We start from the raw sequence: 17,739 nt of genomic DNA, 5'->3' as shown, positions 1-17,739 counted from the left end.
CCGACAAACACCTAAGTATTTGGGTTTAACGAATAAGCATTTCAGAGGGGAAAAGTAAATCTATTATTAGTCATTATTTCTCCACTGTATTTGTTTAAAGGATAAGTAAGCCTTTTTTTTCAAAACCTCTAATATTACTCTGTACAGCCCCCGGCATAACATACCTTTCACCCATCCAGATTTATTTTCTCTATTTCAAGCAGCTGACTAGCGGTTCTTTTACGGACTACCTTGTCTAGTGTGAAGCTCCGCCCCCTGCCATTCAGCAGTTATGCATTCAGAGGGAGTGGGAGAGGGGGTAGCAAGTGGGTGGGATCTTTACCTGATTTTTACCAAATCAAATAAAAATGTGCCCATTTGGTGACCTGGTAACTGAGCAGAAATCAGTGCTAAATATAATATATCCAAAAACACAAGGGAATAACAAACTTCCCATAATGGAAAAAACATACACAGATGAGTATTAAAGGCATTGTTAACCTTAAAATTATTTTTTAGTGTGACACAGAGATTCATATTCTGTGACAATTTGCAGTTGGTTTTCATTTTTGATCTTTATTCAGGTATTTAGGTTTTTGTACCGCAGGTCCCAGACTGGAATTTCAGCAGCTATCTGGTTGCTAGGGTCTTGTTTACTTTAGCAACCAGGCAGTGGTTTGAGTAAGACACTGGAATATGAAAAGGAGAGCAAATAGAAAGATAAAGAATAACAAGTAACAAAAACAATACAATTCTAACATCATAGAACAAGCGTTTCTGGGTTCACAATATAGAGAATCATCACTTTCTAATTGCAAAAACAAAAATCATCGATATATCTGAGTAGTTTTATTTTCTGTAATAGCAATAGGGCCAATGTGAAGCATGCATCACCCAATGAACATATACGAGTATATTAAATTCACTTTATAAACGGCACGAGCTAAATGCGAGCGGAGCCGACAGTTACTCACCAGCAATTTGCTAATTCGCAACCATAAGGAAAGATAGAAGTGCGTTACATTTCTCATAAGAGTTAATGACAAACATTAGAAAGCGCTTAAAAATATGCCCAGAAAATGTATCCTTTAGCAAAAATGCATAATGAGGAGGCAACAGAACTGAGGTTCTAATAGGAGAGCAATTTAGTAATACCCAAAACCAGCTTTGGCACAGATGTAATTTATTGCACACACAGAGAGAGAGAGTTGATAATATTAATAAAGATAACTACATAGCAAATAACTGCAGAATGAAATTGCCTGCGTTTACCCAAGAACAGCTTTGCATTCGCTTTCTGCAAGCCACTATCTCTCAAGCTTATTAGCATTGCAGAAGAATTGAAACCGTGCCGGCAGCTGCCGTCGGTGCTAAACTCGCAGATTACTTGTTGTGGGGCTGGCACAATCAGCTCCCGAATCACCAACAGCAGTAATTCAATATGTCATGGCAGCAAGGACTGTGTAAAAGGGGCCACGATTTAACCAAGGGTTAACCAGTATTGTTAGGTTCCTTCCACGTGCCAACGTGTTAAGCCAGGAGTGGCCAAAACGTCGATCACGGTCCATCAGTCGATCCCCCATGGCTTTCTGGTGGACCGCGGCGAAGGCGGCAAATGTGAAAGTGCGGCAGTTCCGTGCATTTATTGGGTATCCGTACGTAGGGGTGGAGGAGTCAGTAGTCGATCGCCGAGCGAAAAAGTCTGGGCACCCCTGTGTTAAGCCATAGGCCACTGGGTGAGCACTTAGACATTATTTGCCTACTTATGTGGATGACCCAATAGAGTTGCTCCATTTATTTAGGCCAAGGCCCTGTACTATAAATCCAAGAATTTCTACAAATATAAGTAGTAAAAGTAGCCCTAGTTCTATTGTCAGGTGGAATTAGGCTCCTCCCCCTACTACATCTGTAGAAGATGGGTTATCAGCAAATTAAATTTTTCAATCTTGGAATATATGGAATCCAATAAGCCTGCTGGATATTCTCCCAAATGTGCTCTTTCCTGAGGTGCCATATAGGTCCAGACACACAGGGGCCCATTTACTAAACAATTTTGAGATAAATTCGTATTTTTTTTCTAAATGTTTTCTAACTTCATTTCAGAATGTATGCGAAAAGTTTGTTAAAAGTTTTTTGTGGTTTTCGTTAAAGTTCCACGAGAAAATCGTATTTTGCGTAAAGAATGCGAACATTTCGGAATTCTTTAACGCTTTGGCATCACTTTCCTCGGGACTATCTTTTCGCCAGGTCTGATCTGTTGAGTCCCACTGAGCCCTATGGAAGGCTCCCAAAGCCAGACATGGAAGGCTTCAAAGCCAGAAAGGTTTTTGTGGCGTTTACAAACTTTTTGGCCCGAAAGTTTTGTGACTTTCAGACCGCAATCGTACAAATGTTAATAGCACTGTTGAGATATTTTAGAACATCAGAAATTATCGTAGTTACTCCATATCGTCCATATAAGCCAAGAAAAAAAAATCGGATCTTAGTATATGTGCCCCACAGACTCTGACAAAACCTTTAAAACCGCAGACAACCCAGCAGGTTGCATTCAGTGGGTTGAAAGCAAACATCTGGTTGCTAGGGGACCCACTGGGACTATTTTCTGTTCAGGAATAACAGCACAGCAAAAAAGCAGCAGCTAACTGCTAAGGATAAAGGGAAAGAAGTCTCCTCAGGCCATACTTAGGGTTCCCACCTGGCCGGTAACTGCCCAGCAATTTTTGCACCAGGGCCAGAATTACAAATTTACCGGAAGTTTAATTGGCAGTAAATTTGTAATACATCCCTTCCCTGACCCTCTGCACTGCCAGATTACCCCCTATACAGACAGACCCACCTATGCCCCACCTGGTCTACAAAAAAAGGTGGCAACCCGAGCAAAACTAAATTTGAAATCCAGACTTGCAGCTTGAGAAACATTGCTCTAGAATACAGTAACAAGTACACTGAAACCCTGAGGTACCTTCTCATTTGGCCTAACCTAGTTTGGGCATGCCTATATTAAACAGAAGGCGGTACAGATGTATTCAGCTACCTGGCAGGTTCATAGTTGTAAAACACTACAGATGCTTCCTACTTGGGAAAACTAATTTCTTTGTACCTTATTTTGCTCCACAGACTGGTGATCCAAGCCAACCAAGATCCCGACGGTCTAATTCAGTATCTGTGAAATGACATTATGGATGCAAGTAATCCGGGATAACATTTAGAGATTCGAGATATTTAGGGAGTTTCATAATTGGTCAAATTCACATTTTGCTCCAGTAATGATACTATAATTACGGTTAGCTGAGCTGAGATTTTCTGACATGCAAGTTAGGATTTGGTTCTGGGTTTCATTGAATTCTTTTGTTGAAGATTTGGTGCTTCACAAGCCCAGACTGTTAACCGCTGAAATTTCATCTGAATCAACGCTGGCCGTAATACTAAAAACATAACATTATACTCACACAATAAAAGTAGCAAAACCACAAATCATAGTTCTCTTGCTTTGCCCACAGGCAATAAAATCACTTGGTATATCAACATAAATGCTCGCTTGATTGGTCTCCACCAGCAACTCAGCCTCCTCAAGTGCCGAAAACTCAACGACAACCATCCTGCACCTTCACATTTAGCTTTCCGTTTCATCGGAATTTTGCGGCATAAGGAAAACTCTAGTCCAGTGATCTCCAACCAGTGGCTTGTGAGGAACACATTGCTCACCAACCCTTTGGATGCTGCTTCTAGTGGCCTCAAAGTAGGCACCCATTTTTAAATTCCTGGTTTGGAGACACCTTATTTGGCATCCAAAAAACCTTTTTTCATGCTTGTGTGGCTCCTCAACACTTTTTACACCTGAATGTGATTCACGAGAAAAAAAGATATGGGATCCCTGTTCAAGTGGCTGCTACAATGCCCCTTCACCTTGGCATACAAACTGTAACATAACTGGACAATACGTACCATCAGGAGATCAATGGCGTTCTAAAGCTAGCTACAGCAATACAAAGTGGCAGCAACAATTGGCATACCTCACCATAGAAATGTAAGACGTTGGAATCATTTAGTATACATGCAATGAGCTGAGGTTATTTTAGTGTTACTGCTTTTTTCCCTCTCTTTGACATATAATGACCACCACTTTGGTAAGGTTTATTCTTTAAGGTGCTAGAGGGGTGTAGGGATGCAAAGCAGTGTGATAAAGATGCCCCCACTCTAAGGATATAAGTGAGGGTGCAGCTGCCAGGACCATCCGGAAATATTACAAGAAAACTACTAAAATATAAAAAAAAAAATTAGGAGTAATAAATCCACTATGGGAAAAGAATTGTAAGCTCTGTAGGGCAGAGACCTCCTTCCTCTTGTGCTTTTTAACCCATTGTACTGAAAGGGATACATCCCAATGATAACAAACCTTAATGTGTCAGTATTGGCATATACAGGGCCCCAGCACCACATGGGGATTTACTACTGCTATTAAAAAAGAGATTACAAGGAATCACCAATGCCAAGTAAATGTAAATATCCTAAATACTAACAAACTTATGTATATGTATGCCTATACATACAGTATCATTGTTGATTTGGAAATCTTTTGGTCTAGAAGAACTAGAAAATTACTCTATTGATAAAGTTAAGAATGCCAAATATTCCTTTGCACCTCTACGGCTGATGATACCCTACAACTCCAGCACGTCCCAGAAGCTATAGGCCGCTTAAGAATGCCCAGAATAGACGCGAAGTATAACTTTTATAGCTGCCAGGGCACAGGCAGGGCTCAGCAAAACCTTCAGTAACTATGTTCCCCTAGATGTAGATGAAACCTCTCTTGATCTTCCCTTTCCACTTCATTCTCATTAGGCATCCTATGTGGCCAATGATATTCCTAGCCTGTCATCTTGCCTGATCAAAACTCTTTTTGGGGTATATAAGGAAGTGGAAAGGGCTGCTTTAGATGGAACACCACTGGAAAAGGTTCCATTCCAGTTTTGCGAAGGTTCTACTCAAACTCCCTTTGATGGAGTATATAGAAACCAAGACAAAATCAACAAACACTCTATCTAGTCTTTACCTCTTCTTATGCGATACAGTTATGGGTATATTATATTTTCATAGACTTAATCCATACATTTGCACTTTCCTACCCTTGAAAATACCATGCAAGGAAGAATGTTAGTAAGATGTGAAGACCAGTACAGGTATGGGATCTGTTATCCGGAAACCTGCTATCTAGAAAGTTCTGAATTATGGGAAGGCCATCTTGATCCCAATGAATCTTTTTTGCAGGCAAAACAATCCTATTGGATATATTTTACTTTGAGAAATCCAATAGGAATTAATAGGATATATTCCCGGTGTGCTGCTGGTCGCGGGCCAGGAATGGAGTCCTATTGCCGCTACAGCGCGGTACAGATGTAACCCTGCAAACAGAAACATTCTAGTCCCACGTTTACATTGGCAGCCGATGCCTCCCATAAAAACTAAAAGGAAGATGCCAGGAGCAATTACGTTCCGAGAGAGAAATATAAAATATAATTTCTCCCTTCCCATTATTACAGAGTGCTGAGATTTGCAGCATTTCCCCCATAATTATCAGTTTAAAGGTGGAGAACAAAAGGTCGACTGATTATTAATCCAATTCTCTGCATTCCTTACTGACCACTACAGGGGTTACAGACCTGACGGCGAGCCCCTCATTCATCCCCTCATTTCCTTACGGGGCTGGGGGGCCACATAAACTGATTAGTAAGTGAGGCACTACTCATACAGAGAAATACTAGGAAAAAAACCAAAGGGGGTAAAATGGATGCAAAATCAGTTTCAAGTCTAGTAACCCAGAGCAACCAAAGGGTAGCAGTTACATAGTTACATAGGGTTGAAAAAAGACCATTGTCCATCAAGTTCAACCCATCCGAGTAAACCCAGCACACAACCTATACTAACCAATCTATACACTCACATACATAAACTATATATACAAACATTAATACTAACTGTAGATATTAGTATCACAATAGCCTTGGATATTCTGCTTGTTCAACAACTCACCCAGGCCCCTCTTAAAGGCATTAACAGAGTCTGCCATTACCACATCACTAGGAAGGGCATTCCCCAACCTCACTGCCCTATGACTGGTTGGTCTGGGTTACTAGACCTGGGTGCTGTAGCATTGCCGCCATTAACCTATTTCATGCTGTTACAATATACATCAGTGATGTCCAATCTGTGCCACTCCGTCTTTTGCAACCCCCTTGTCCCACCAACAAGGATTTGGGCTCAGCTTCCCCCCCAGCAATGACCAGGGCTGTTCCACCTTAAATGAAGTAGTTCACCTTAAATGAAATTGTTAGTGGAATTCAGACTTCTAAATCGGCTGGTAATTTGTATTTATTTATTTATTGCGTCTTTAGAACTACTTCCATTTCTTCTTCTGCGGCTCTCAGGCCTGGAATTTTAAACTGTTATCTGGTTGCTAGGCAATACCAGGGATGCATTTTTAAATCATCTGTAGGATGGAAAGAGCCAGAATAGGAAGTCTAATAACGATAAAAAAATTAAATAAATAACGCAGTTCCATCTATAACAAAAAGTTGAACTTCCCCTTTAATTCCTTCTCTACACAAATGTATATTATTCTAATAATATTATATTTTTAGTCACTGTAATGGTGTCTACTGATGAAAGAAATTTTTCACCAGGTTCTGCCGAAAAAAAAACGCCCAAAGACTCCAACGCCCGCAAAAAATGCCCAATGACTTCAATGCAAGTCGCAATTTTTTAAAGCTTCTCAAATTTTTCTGCAAAGCGAAATGGGACAGATTTGCTCATCACTAATGGTTTAAAAATCATTTAAAAATATGTATTCATGGAGTCTTGGGTTTGAGTCTGACCAGGACACTGTGTGGTGTTTATATGTTCCCCCATGTTTGTTTTGTTTTCTTCAGATTTACAAAATTCCTCCCCCAAAAACACAGGGATAAGATGATTGGCTGTAGATTAAACTGGCCCTAGTGTGTATGGATACTTGCTTATGGATACTTTTAGCATGAACTAGAGAATGCTATCTGTAGACATTTTGCAATTGGTCTTCATTTTTTTTTTTTTATTTGTTTATTTACCTTTGTGTTTAGTTTGGAATTTTCACAGCTGTCAGGTTGCTAGGGTACATTTTACCTTAGCAACCAGGCATTGGTTTAAATGAGAAACTGAAATATGAATAGGAGAGGGACTGAATAGAAAGATAAGTAATAAAAAGTAACAATAAAATTGTAGCCTCACAGAGCAATAGTAGTTGGCTACCGGGGTCAGTGACCCCCCACTTGGAAAGAGTCAGAAGAGGAAAGTAAATAATTTAGAAAATTAAATGAAGACTAAATGAAACACTGCTAAGAACTGGCCATTCTATAGCATTCTAAAAGTTAACTTGAAGGTGAACTGCCTGTATTATACTTCCATAAGGGCAGTGGCAGACAGGGAGATAAGTCGCCCCGTGCTGTTGCGGGAGATTAATCTCCCCGCAAATCCATCCCACCGGCAAGAATGTAAATCGCTGGAATGCAAATCGACGGCATACACATCGCTGCGATTCCCAGAAGTCGCCTGAAGTTTCCTCTCAAGGCAACTTTGGGCGACTTCCGTGAATCGTAGGGACACATATGCCATCCCACCGGCGAGTTACATTCTTGCCGGTGGGATGGCATTGCGGGAAGATTAGTCGCCCGCTGCAACAAAGATTTGTCACAGGCGACTAATCTCCCCGCCTGTCACCTCCCTAACATGCACTCTGTTGGTCCTTAGGGTGAAGACACACAGAGCCACTAGTAGCAGCTACTTGTCACGGCTACAGAAACAGACAATGCTGATTATTTACTGATAACTGTCTCTATGTGTGTTTTAGCAGAGGCAATTCTCAGTATTGTCTATGGCAGGGTATTTTCTGGGGTTTAGTAGCCGTGACAAGTAGCTGCTACTAGTAGCTCTGTGCGTCTTCACCCTTAAGCTGGCCATACACGTGGCGATCCGACGATGTTTCGTACGACCATCGGTCGCACGAAACATCGTAAGATCCGCCACACACCATTCAGGGCTGAATCGGCAGGTAAGGAGGTAGAAACAATAGGATTTCTACCTCCTTCTGCCGATTCAGCTCTGAAGGGAGAATTTTGGTCAGGCGCCTTCTATGGCGCCCGATCAAAATTTTCAAACTTGTCCGATCGGCGAGTCGTCCGATATCGGCAGCTTCCTGCGATATCGGTCGACTCGCCGACATGCCATACACGCACCGATTATCGTACGAAATGAGGTTTCGTACGATAATATCGGTGCGTGTATGGCCACCTTTAGCCCTAGAGAGATTTTGGCTATGTATTGTCTGAGTACCCACAGCACAGCTTTGTTTAGACAACAGATACAAAGTGGCCCAGCCCTACCCATATTAAACACTCGGCATCAAAGAAAACATCTGACATGTATGGCACAGAACTGGGCTATTCGTTTAGATAATTTAGTTCACTTCATATGATTAATTAGGGTTACTGGTCTTTTATGTTGGCCACACATTGGTCTATTCCCCAACAACTGGCCAGCTGTATATGTGCAATTAGCTGATAACCCTGACTGGCCTAATTGTTCTGATCCTGGCAATTAGCCTGCAGGTCAAATGATAAGGCCACACCAGTAGAGAGACTTACTATCAGCCAACTGTTTCATGTGCCACGGCAGGTTAAGGGGCCATTTACTAATGATCAGATTTTTTTTTTTCCCTGACCTGAATTTTTTAGCGTAGGGAAAAAAAAAGTTGCAACTTTTCCAAGATTTACTACTTGACAAAACTGCTACAGAACCCAAGCTGAAAATACTCCATCTAAAACTTGACAAGATCACATAGAAGTCAATGGCAGATGTCCCTTTCTTGGTATATCTTTCTGTGCTTCAAATCTTTGAAGGTCTTTCGGATTTTGGACGCTGGCTTTTGTGCGTCAATTTGAAAAAGTCGAAGTTATTGTGCGACATGTCAAAAGTCAGCTTTCGTGACTTTTCGCCAAATTTACCACGCGTGCTTTTTCAGTTCAGATTTTTAGATAAATGTCTGAAATTTGCGGAAATGAGTTTATTCGAATTTAAAAAAAAAAATGAAAACAATCAAAATTTTAGTAAATCTGCCTCTGCGACTAGTCAGCTTTGCCGATTGCAAAAACACAGTGATGGACAGTCAGGGGAAAAAAAAGAAAAGAAAAATCACTTTATTTGGGCCCAAATCTCAGCACCTAAGGCAAAGTGTGCAATGATGGAAGCCATGGATCACCACTGCTGGTGGAATCTGTGCAACAGAATAAACAACCCTGTGACTTGGGGTGCTTGTGACATCACTAAAGGAAAGGACCATGAAATCCAGCTCCCACCCCAATGTAATTAAGTGGTAGAAAATCAAAGGAGCCTTTGAACAGGGCTGCTCTCCTATCAGAACCAATGCATCAGCTGCTACCATTACACAGCAATAATATCTCAAACCTTAGTTGTCCTTTAAACCCTAACCACCTACTGGCAAGAGCAATGTGAAATCTATCACTTCCATAATACCCTTAATAACATTCAGTAGCAGCACAGAAGCACATTCCTTCTCTCTACTTACTGTATATCTGTAAGGGGTGAAAAATACTTAGGCCCAGTATCTAAGTGGTACTGGGGCAGAATGTATTACATATATATACAGGTATAGGACCCATTATCCAGAATGCTCGGGACCAAGGGTATTCCGGATAAGGGGTCTTTCTGTAATTTGGATCTCCATACCTTAAGTCTACTAAAGAATCAATAAAAAATGAATTAAACCATATTGGATTGTTTTGCATCCAATAAGGATTAATTATATCTTAGTTGGGATCAATTACAAGGTACTGTTTTATTAGTACAGAGAAAAAGGAAATCAGTTTTAAAATTCTGACTTATTTGATTAAAATGGAGTCTATGGGAGACGGGCATTCCGTAATTCGGAGCTTTCTGGATAACGGGTTTCCGGATAAGGGATCCTATACCTGTATATATATATATATATATATATATATATATATATATATATATATATATATATATTACGAAGCTCTGACATGCAGGGGCTCAATTAAAGACCAAAAGGCCCATATGTACTGTTCTGAATTACTTTTTTTTTTTTTTTTGTTTAATTATTGTAGTGCCTTTATATAGATTTGGGCTCAAAAGGGACCTGCCAAGTATACTATATATGCAGTATTAGACATGGTCAGCTCATCAGATACCTGATATGACTACAACAGCCCATAATAACCTTTACTAAACATTTACAAAAACAGCAATGGGTTTTACCATATAAAATTGTAGCTAAATCAGAACACTTTATTAGCTAAGGCATTGGGGACGGCAATGGGTTTTACCATATAATATTGTAGTTAGATCAGTACACTTCATTAGTAATGAGTTCTACCTTGTACTGTTGTAGCTAGATCACTTCATTAGCTGGGGGGGGGGGGGCAGAAATGGGGTTTACCTTGCAATGTCGTAGATAGATCAAAGCACTTCATTAGTTGAGGGGTCAGCAATAGGTTCTACCTTGTAGTGTTGTGTAGATAGATCAGAACACTTCATTAGCTAAGAGGGTGGCAATGGGTTCTACCTTGTAATGTTGTAGTTAGATCAGAACATTTTCATATATATCATGTTTTGAACATAAATTGGGTAAAAAGGAACTATAAAAAAATAGGCAGACAGGTCAAGTGATTTGTTTAATAAAAAATACATAAATAAAGCCAACCCTTCAACTCGCTAAGATCATAACAGAACTAATGTACACAACATAGGAATTTGAGAGTTAAATCAGAAACACACTAGAACCCAACTGACATTTTGAAAAAAAATCCGTGTTAAAAAAGGAAAAAAAAACGATTGGGTAAATAACCTTAAATCCTTGTAGGAAACTAGACACGACCCTGCTAATGATGTACACCTTTTTTAACATCCGACTCTGTGTTCACATGGAGGTTTTTACCAACAGCTGCAACCCAACTTTCCGCGCTTCCCCCCTGCAATTACTTAAACAATGAGGGGTCTCAGGATGAGTGTAATTTGGTCTTTGCTAGGAGTTCAAATCGCAGTCTCTGGAGAGACCCAGTCAACTCTACGTAGACCGCCGAAATCATTTCCTTAATATTTCCAGATTCTCCGTCCCTACGGTCCCCTATATCTGCTTCGCTCCAAGTCCTGCTCCAACCGCAGCCAAAGAGCCGTAATACCAACCCTATAGGAAACCAAAACTTGCTACCGGTCGAGAAAGGTTAGTGAATTCCCAGGGGAATTAACATCGAAATGATCTTAACCTCCTAGTTTCATTATATCCATAGATCTCTAGGAATATACCATTTTTGTTTTGCTATTTAAAGGGGACCAGTCACCATAAGAAATCATTCCATATCCATTTGTATCATGTAAGCAGAGCAAAAGAAACCTTACTTACACTATATAAATTATTGAATTTTTTTTTCCTTCAGTCTTGGGATTTACAGTCACAGTAAGCAGGAGGGCGCCATTTTGTGAACACTGGTATTAAGGAAAGCTTTGTTTCACCCCAAAATCTTATGCATTTGCCATGTAGGAAGTGCTGAATGGAAAGTTAAAATAATTGTAATTAAAAATCTGAGTTGTCAATCATATACTGCCTGCCCTGCCTCTATGCCGCAGGCATAGAGGCGGGGCAGGCATTATATGATTGACAGTTCAGATTTTGAAATACATTTAGAACAGGTTTGGATGATTTTATTAAAAAAATAATTTGGGTTTCATGATTTATTTTTAAAAGACCTTTATGTCTCATTTTATTAACATAAAATAAAATACTAAATTGTAATATTTGTATATTTATTTTGAATATAAAACAATATAAAAAAAACCACCACCCATTGTCAGTGAAACTGTCAAATCCTTATACAGGTATAGGACCCATTATCCAAAATTCTCGGGACCAAGGGTATTCCGGATAAGGGGTCTTTCCGTAATTTGGATCTTAATACCTTAAGTCTGCTAAAAAAAATCAATAAAACATTAATTAAACCCAATAGGACTGTTCTGCCCCCAATAAGGGGTAATTATATCTTAGTTGGGATCAAGTACAGGTACTGTTTTATTATTACAGAGAAAAGGGAATCATTTAACCATTAAATAAACCCAATAGGGCTGTTCTGCCCCCAATAAGGGGTAATTATATCTTAGTTGGGATCAAGTACAGGTACTGTTTTATTATTACAGAGAAAAGGGAATCAATTTAACCATTAAATAAACCCAATAGGGCTTTTCTGCCCCCAATAAGGATTATTTATATCTTAGTTGGGATCAATGACAAGGTAGTGTTTTATTTCTAAATAGAAAAAAATCAGTTTTAAAATTCTGAATTATTTGATTAAAATGGAGTCTATGGGAGACAGGCTTTCCGTAAGTCGGAGCTTTCTGGATAATGGGTCTGATACCTGTATATATATCATTAATTATCCAGGATGATATTCTTCTGGTACCTCATAAGCTTTCAACTATGACTGCATTTATAAAATATGTTTAAAAAAAAATAAAATAAATATATATATATATATATACACACACACACACACATCATTCAGAAACTATTCATGGATGATAAAAAAAAAATGAAAAAGAGCCAGGAGTGGATAGAATAATGCTTATTTTATAGGCAGGACTTACCCAAACCCCTTAATGCAGATTAAAGGTAAATGCAGGAGATTCTGCACAATTTATTGCACCTTGGCACTGATTCCCCCCCCCCAAAAAAAAATACGTCAGTAGGTGTGAAAGACGCTGGTTTTGTATGAGCAGAAGGCACGGACTATTTATGGGTCCCCTCAGGCCCGTTTGAAAGACGCTCATGTTTCAAATGCGACAAAATCAGGAGGCCGAAATTCCATAGTCTTTAAATTCTCTATCTGTGCCGTATATACGTGTATATATCGCTCCGACGCTCGCGCCCCCCATCTAAAGAAGAGGCAGAATTTCACAAAAGACAACAGAGTCCAGTGGATTTTTTTTTTTCTCTAGTAAACAGAGTAAATGAGAAACACATTTTTGGGGGGGGACTGAAACAGGAAGCAAACTGTTCTTCTGCACAATTTCCTGCCAGATCAGTTGGAAAGGTATTTAAAGCCATTAGGTCTTTATATTGCCCCCAAGAATGCAAATGAAACAAGACGCTTCTTTGAAGAGGTTTCCATTTCTATAAACGCACACACACATACAATTTCTCCCCAACACGACCCGCCATAGAACATTCAATGGGCTGATTTCATTTTTTTTTTTACCAGATTCAAGATGACGGCAAAAAACTTTCTACCGGGCACATATGACAGTGGTTAAGTTGCTGTAATAATCAGTATCAGAGCAGGAAATAGGGGAAAAGCTGGCTTTTTGTAAGCTCTCTCTACTGATCCGGCCAAACTGTCGGCAAATTAAAAAAGTTGCTATTTATTAATATCAGAAGCAATTATTTCGAAATTTCATCAGAATTGAATTTCAGAGCAAAAGCTGAACAACCTTTAAAGACTTAACTATAATACATTCTTAGACTGTAATGTTTCTGATATGTTGTATATAGTTGTTTACTTAGGATTTGGGGGGGTGGGGGTGCCGTTTATCCAGAAATTTCTCAAGAATTTATCAGGTCCTAATATTATATAAAAGAAACGTAAATAGCTCAATGCTATGTTTAAAGTAAATCTTCTATATATGTGTTAAATGGCCAGATCTGGTTCGGGGGGGCCCTTCAGAGGCTAGATACCCCCCGTATCTAGCCTCTGAAGGGCCCAGTAGTTTGAGGTCAAACATAATTGATTTTGGTGGCCCCGGCATTTCTCCATTTTTCTGCTACACCACCTTAGAGACATAATAGTAACTGTATAGAACAAAGTCCATTATTTATGGAACTGGACCTGAGATCCAATGAAGATGCAGAGGGACATTTAGGGGCAAATTTATGAAAATGTGAGTTTAGAGTTTAATATATGAAAACTCCCCCACATTCTGTTCATTCCTAGAAGCGTATTTATCAATAGGCGAAAAACTTCATTATTTCATAAATACGCTACTAAAAATCCCATAGGAATGAACAGAACGTGGGAGAGTTTTTATTTACTAAGTGCTAAACACTGTCCATGTATGTTACATAGAAGCAGGGCACTAGGTGTGGGATGAAAAGGTCTCCAATCAAACAGAAGAAGATAAATACTTATTTAAGAAATTTTTTTTTGTTCGATTTTTTTAATTTGGTGCTAGGTATATTTTCTGGCACATTAAACTTAAAGGGAACTGTTTGGGAGTTCTGCAGGGAGCCCCGTGTAGATGAATTCCATTAGAGGCCTACGACAGACACCAGAACGTGACAAAAAAAATTAATGATATTTACGTTGGATATCGGCTAAAAGTAGAAAGGTCAATGCGCACGCTTATGTTTGCTTATATTGCCTGCATCCAAACTTAGAATTAAGCCCGGCCATTTGCACAAACCAAAAATGTGCTGAAATCTCCCAAATCCAGATCTGCAGAGTTGCATTCATGACAATTGCATTGTGAAATTTCTCCACAGGATGTGGCTTCTGTTCTTCTGCGGAACCGGCTATTCCGAACCGCAGAGAAAAACGCCTGTGCCCTCGCTACTGTAAACCCATTATTCCCACCCTGCCCCCACTGACACTCGGGGAGGTAACATAATAGCCCCCCTTAAGGAAATTTGTTTAAAAAATAAAAAATATTTGAAGCCAAGGAAAATTCAAAGGAAAAAAAAAAAAAAAAAACACGGAAAACGCGACTCCGTGTTGCTTTTTGAACGGTGAACGCATGGCACACACATTCTTTCCAAGATGCCTGGCACCATATCAAAAGCCGTACAATGCTGAATCCGTGCCAGGACCATACCCGCTTCATAATAAACAAAAATCTGTTTGTCAATTGTGCCTTCCCGTATTTAACCGTATAGAATCAGCATCAATCACCAATCCTACCCCGGCAGCGTCCAGGGGCGCCTCCACTTGCGCACAGAGCCATGAAAAACCAGAGAGATGAACCGTCGGAATTGCGAATTTGTAGGAAAAATTAATCTGCAAAAAATATTCCCATTTATTTTATAAAAAAAATGGTGTTATTTAATATTGCACAAACCTGAAATCTAAACAACCTGCTGTCATTTTACTCAAGGAAATTTCAGCAAATTGTGGTAGTGGGGAGGGAGAAATGACACAAATGGAATTTTTTTTTAGGCAAATATGGGAGAAAAAGAATAACCGACAGTTTGGCTGCAAAAGGAGCTCATTTATAGGAAGACAGTGATTTTGTGTGCAGGGAGGGAATGCTGGGCAGCTACCTCTACTGGGGGCCGTATTTAGGTATTTCATTTCCACTATGAACAGGGGGATTAAGAAAAAAGAAAAAAAAAAAAGCAGGTTGGTTTACGGTGTCACCGAAAACTGGAGCAAAATCAATTATGGGGGGGAATAAATAAATATAAATAAATGACACCAGCACCTTTACATTCCCTCAGAACGGAATTTGGGAATTTTATTTGTATGAACATTCCGGAGCGTGCAAGTGTTTTCCCACGAGTGGTTAATCGTACCCACAGCTAAATGGGGCCTTTGAGCGACAGCAGCCCCCCCCCCTCTTCCACCCCCATCCCAAACTTCTTTTCTGGCCTATCAACCCTAATCAGGGCAGTAAAAGAAAGTAAAAAAAAAAAGAAAGTGTGTGTGTTTATATGGGCAGGGGGTGGGTGAACCGGGGGGAATTAGCAGCAACACAAATAGAGAAAAAAAAAAAATTCTGGTGCATTTTTTGCCTATTCAGGTGCAATTTCATTCATTTTAATCCACTACAAAGAAAACATTTTTTTAAAAAAAATAGATCAAAATCCCTTTTATTTCCCATGACACAGGCTGGGTGGAAAAGCACGTTCCAGATGGTGAGAGAGAGCGAGACCTGCCTGCCGCTGGGGCTCTAGCCCACAATGCCACCCCATATGTGTGTGAGAGGGCACGGCAATAACATGGCACAAACCTACCCATGTGCCAATACATCTCAACCCCTTTCTTTTATGGCTTCATTATAAAGCACTGTCTGTATCCCACTCTGCCAGCCTGCTATGGGGGCACCCAGTCTCCTTGTCAAGGGTGCCAGGGGCCACAGAGGCTAACCCATTCCAGCTCAGGCTCCAGTGCCCTATACACACACACACACAGCCTGACTGACACTATATTACATAAAAACCATAGGGCACAAAATAGCTCTCAAATAGTGACAACAAAGTGCAACAAATATAACACAAAAGTGTGAACACAACTCCCACATTATGCAATGCACAAGGTATGTATTTAATATAACATACACACATATATATACAGTAAACGTGTACTGAATATACAGTAAATATTACATAGAAACATAGGGCGCAAAATAGCTCACAAATAGTGACAAAAGTGCAACAAATATAACACAAAAGTGCAACAAATGTTAACACAACTCCCACATTATACAATGTACAAGGTATGTATATAATAAAACACACACACACACACACTATATATATATATATATATATATATACAGTAAACATGTACTGAATATACAGTAAATATTACATAGAAACATAGGGCACAAAATAGCTCACAAATAGTGACAAAAGTGCAACAAATGTGAACAAAACTCCCACATTATACAATGCACAAGGTATGTATATAATAAAACACACACACACACACATATATATATATATATATATATATATATATATATATATATACAGTAAACGTGTACTGAATATACAGTAAATATTACATAGAAACATAGGGCACAAAATAGCTCACAAATAGTGACAAAAGTGCAACAAATGTGAACAAAACTCCCACATTATACAATGTACAAGGTATGTATATAATAAAACATACATACACACACACAAACATATATATATATATACACACACACACACACTAAACATGTTCTGAATATACAGTATATATTAAAGTGAATTCCATGCATGACAGGTCTGACAGTGGAGTATTTACTAACACACACAGGGGCAGATTTATCAAAGTGTGAGTTTAGAGCTTAGTACATACTCACCCACGCTCTATTCATTCCTATGGGATTTTTGGAAGTGTATTTATCAAATAGTGAGTTACACACATTAATAAATACGCTCCTAAAAATCCCATAGGAATGACTAGAGCGTGGGTGAGTATGTACTAAGCTCTAAACTCACACTTTGATAAATCTGCCCCACAGACTGTATTTATCCAATGTATTTAGTGCAAAAGAGATGACTACAAAAAAAGGACATGCCAATTGGCACACTGACACTGGTATAATGAGAAATAAATATAATGACATATAGGAGAGTGTATGAATAACAGTAGTGCTAATACACATACAGACATGGGGTTCCAGCCTGGGGTATGGGGGTACAAGCCGGGTATTACACTATGAGTCGGGGGGCTAGGTGCCCCCCCTGTAATAATGAGAGTTGTCACTCACCGCTTTGCCGTTATAGTAGTACATGAGGGAGTTAGCGCCCAGTCCCGGGATGGGGTAGGCGCAGTACATAGTCTCCCCCTCTCCCCGCTGCCTCTCACTTCCCACAACTTTTGCTTCCCAACTCCTCGCCGTCCCGTCCCCTCAGCACAATTCCTTCACTTGCATTTTCCCATATGGCCGGGCCGAGCATAGTGAGTACGCAAAGCCGGGAGAGACCATTCCTGACTG

General features: G+C 39.6%; 1 protein-coding gene across 13 annotated transcripts in view; it reads right to left on the bottom strand.

Moving 5' to 3' along the window:
• tcf4 (transcription factor 4) overlaps positions 1-17,739 on the bottom strand; it is a 263,386-nt gene that overhangs the window by 51,951 nt on the left and 193,696 nt on the right. The window contains exon 1 of one of the 13 annotated variants that reach the window (XM_031899692.1): positions 17,512-17,721. Coding sequence (XP_031755552.1) covers positions 17,512-17,580 — 69 coding nt within the window. The 5' untranslated portion in view covers positions 17,581-17,721. 13 annotated transcript variants of the gene reach the window in all.

This window comes from Xenopus tropicalis, chromosome 1, assembly GCF_000004195.4.
Source record: "Xenopus tropicalis strain Nigerian chromosome 1, UCB_Xtro_10.0, whole genome shotgun sequence".
Lineage (NCBI taxonomy): Eukaryota > Metazoa > Chordata > Amphibia > Anura > Pipidae > Xenopus > Xenopus tropicalis.
Note: the sequence above shows the minus strand (reverse complement) of the source record. Positions and strands in the feature narration are given on the sequence as shown.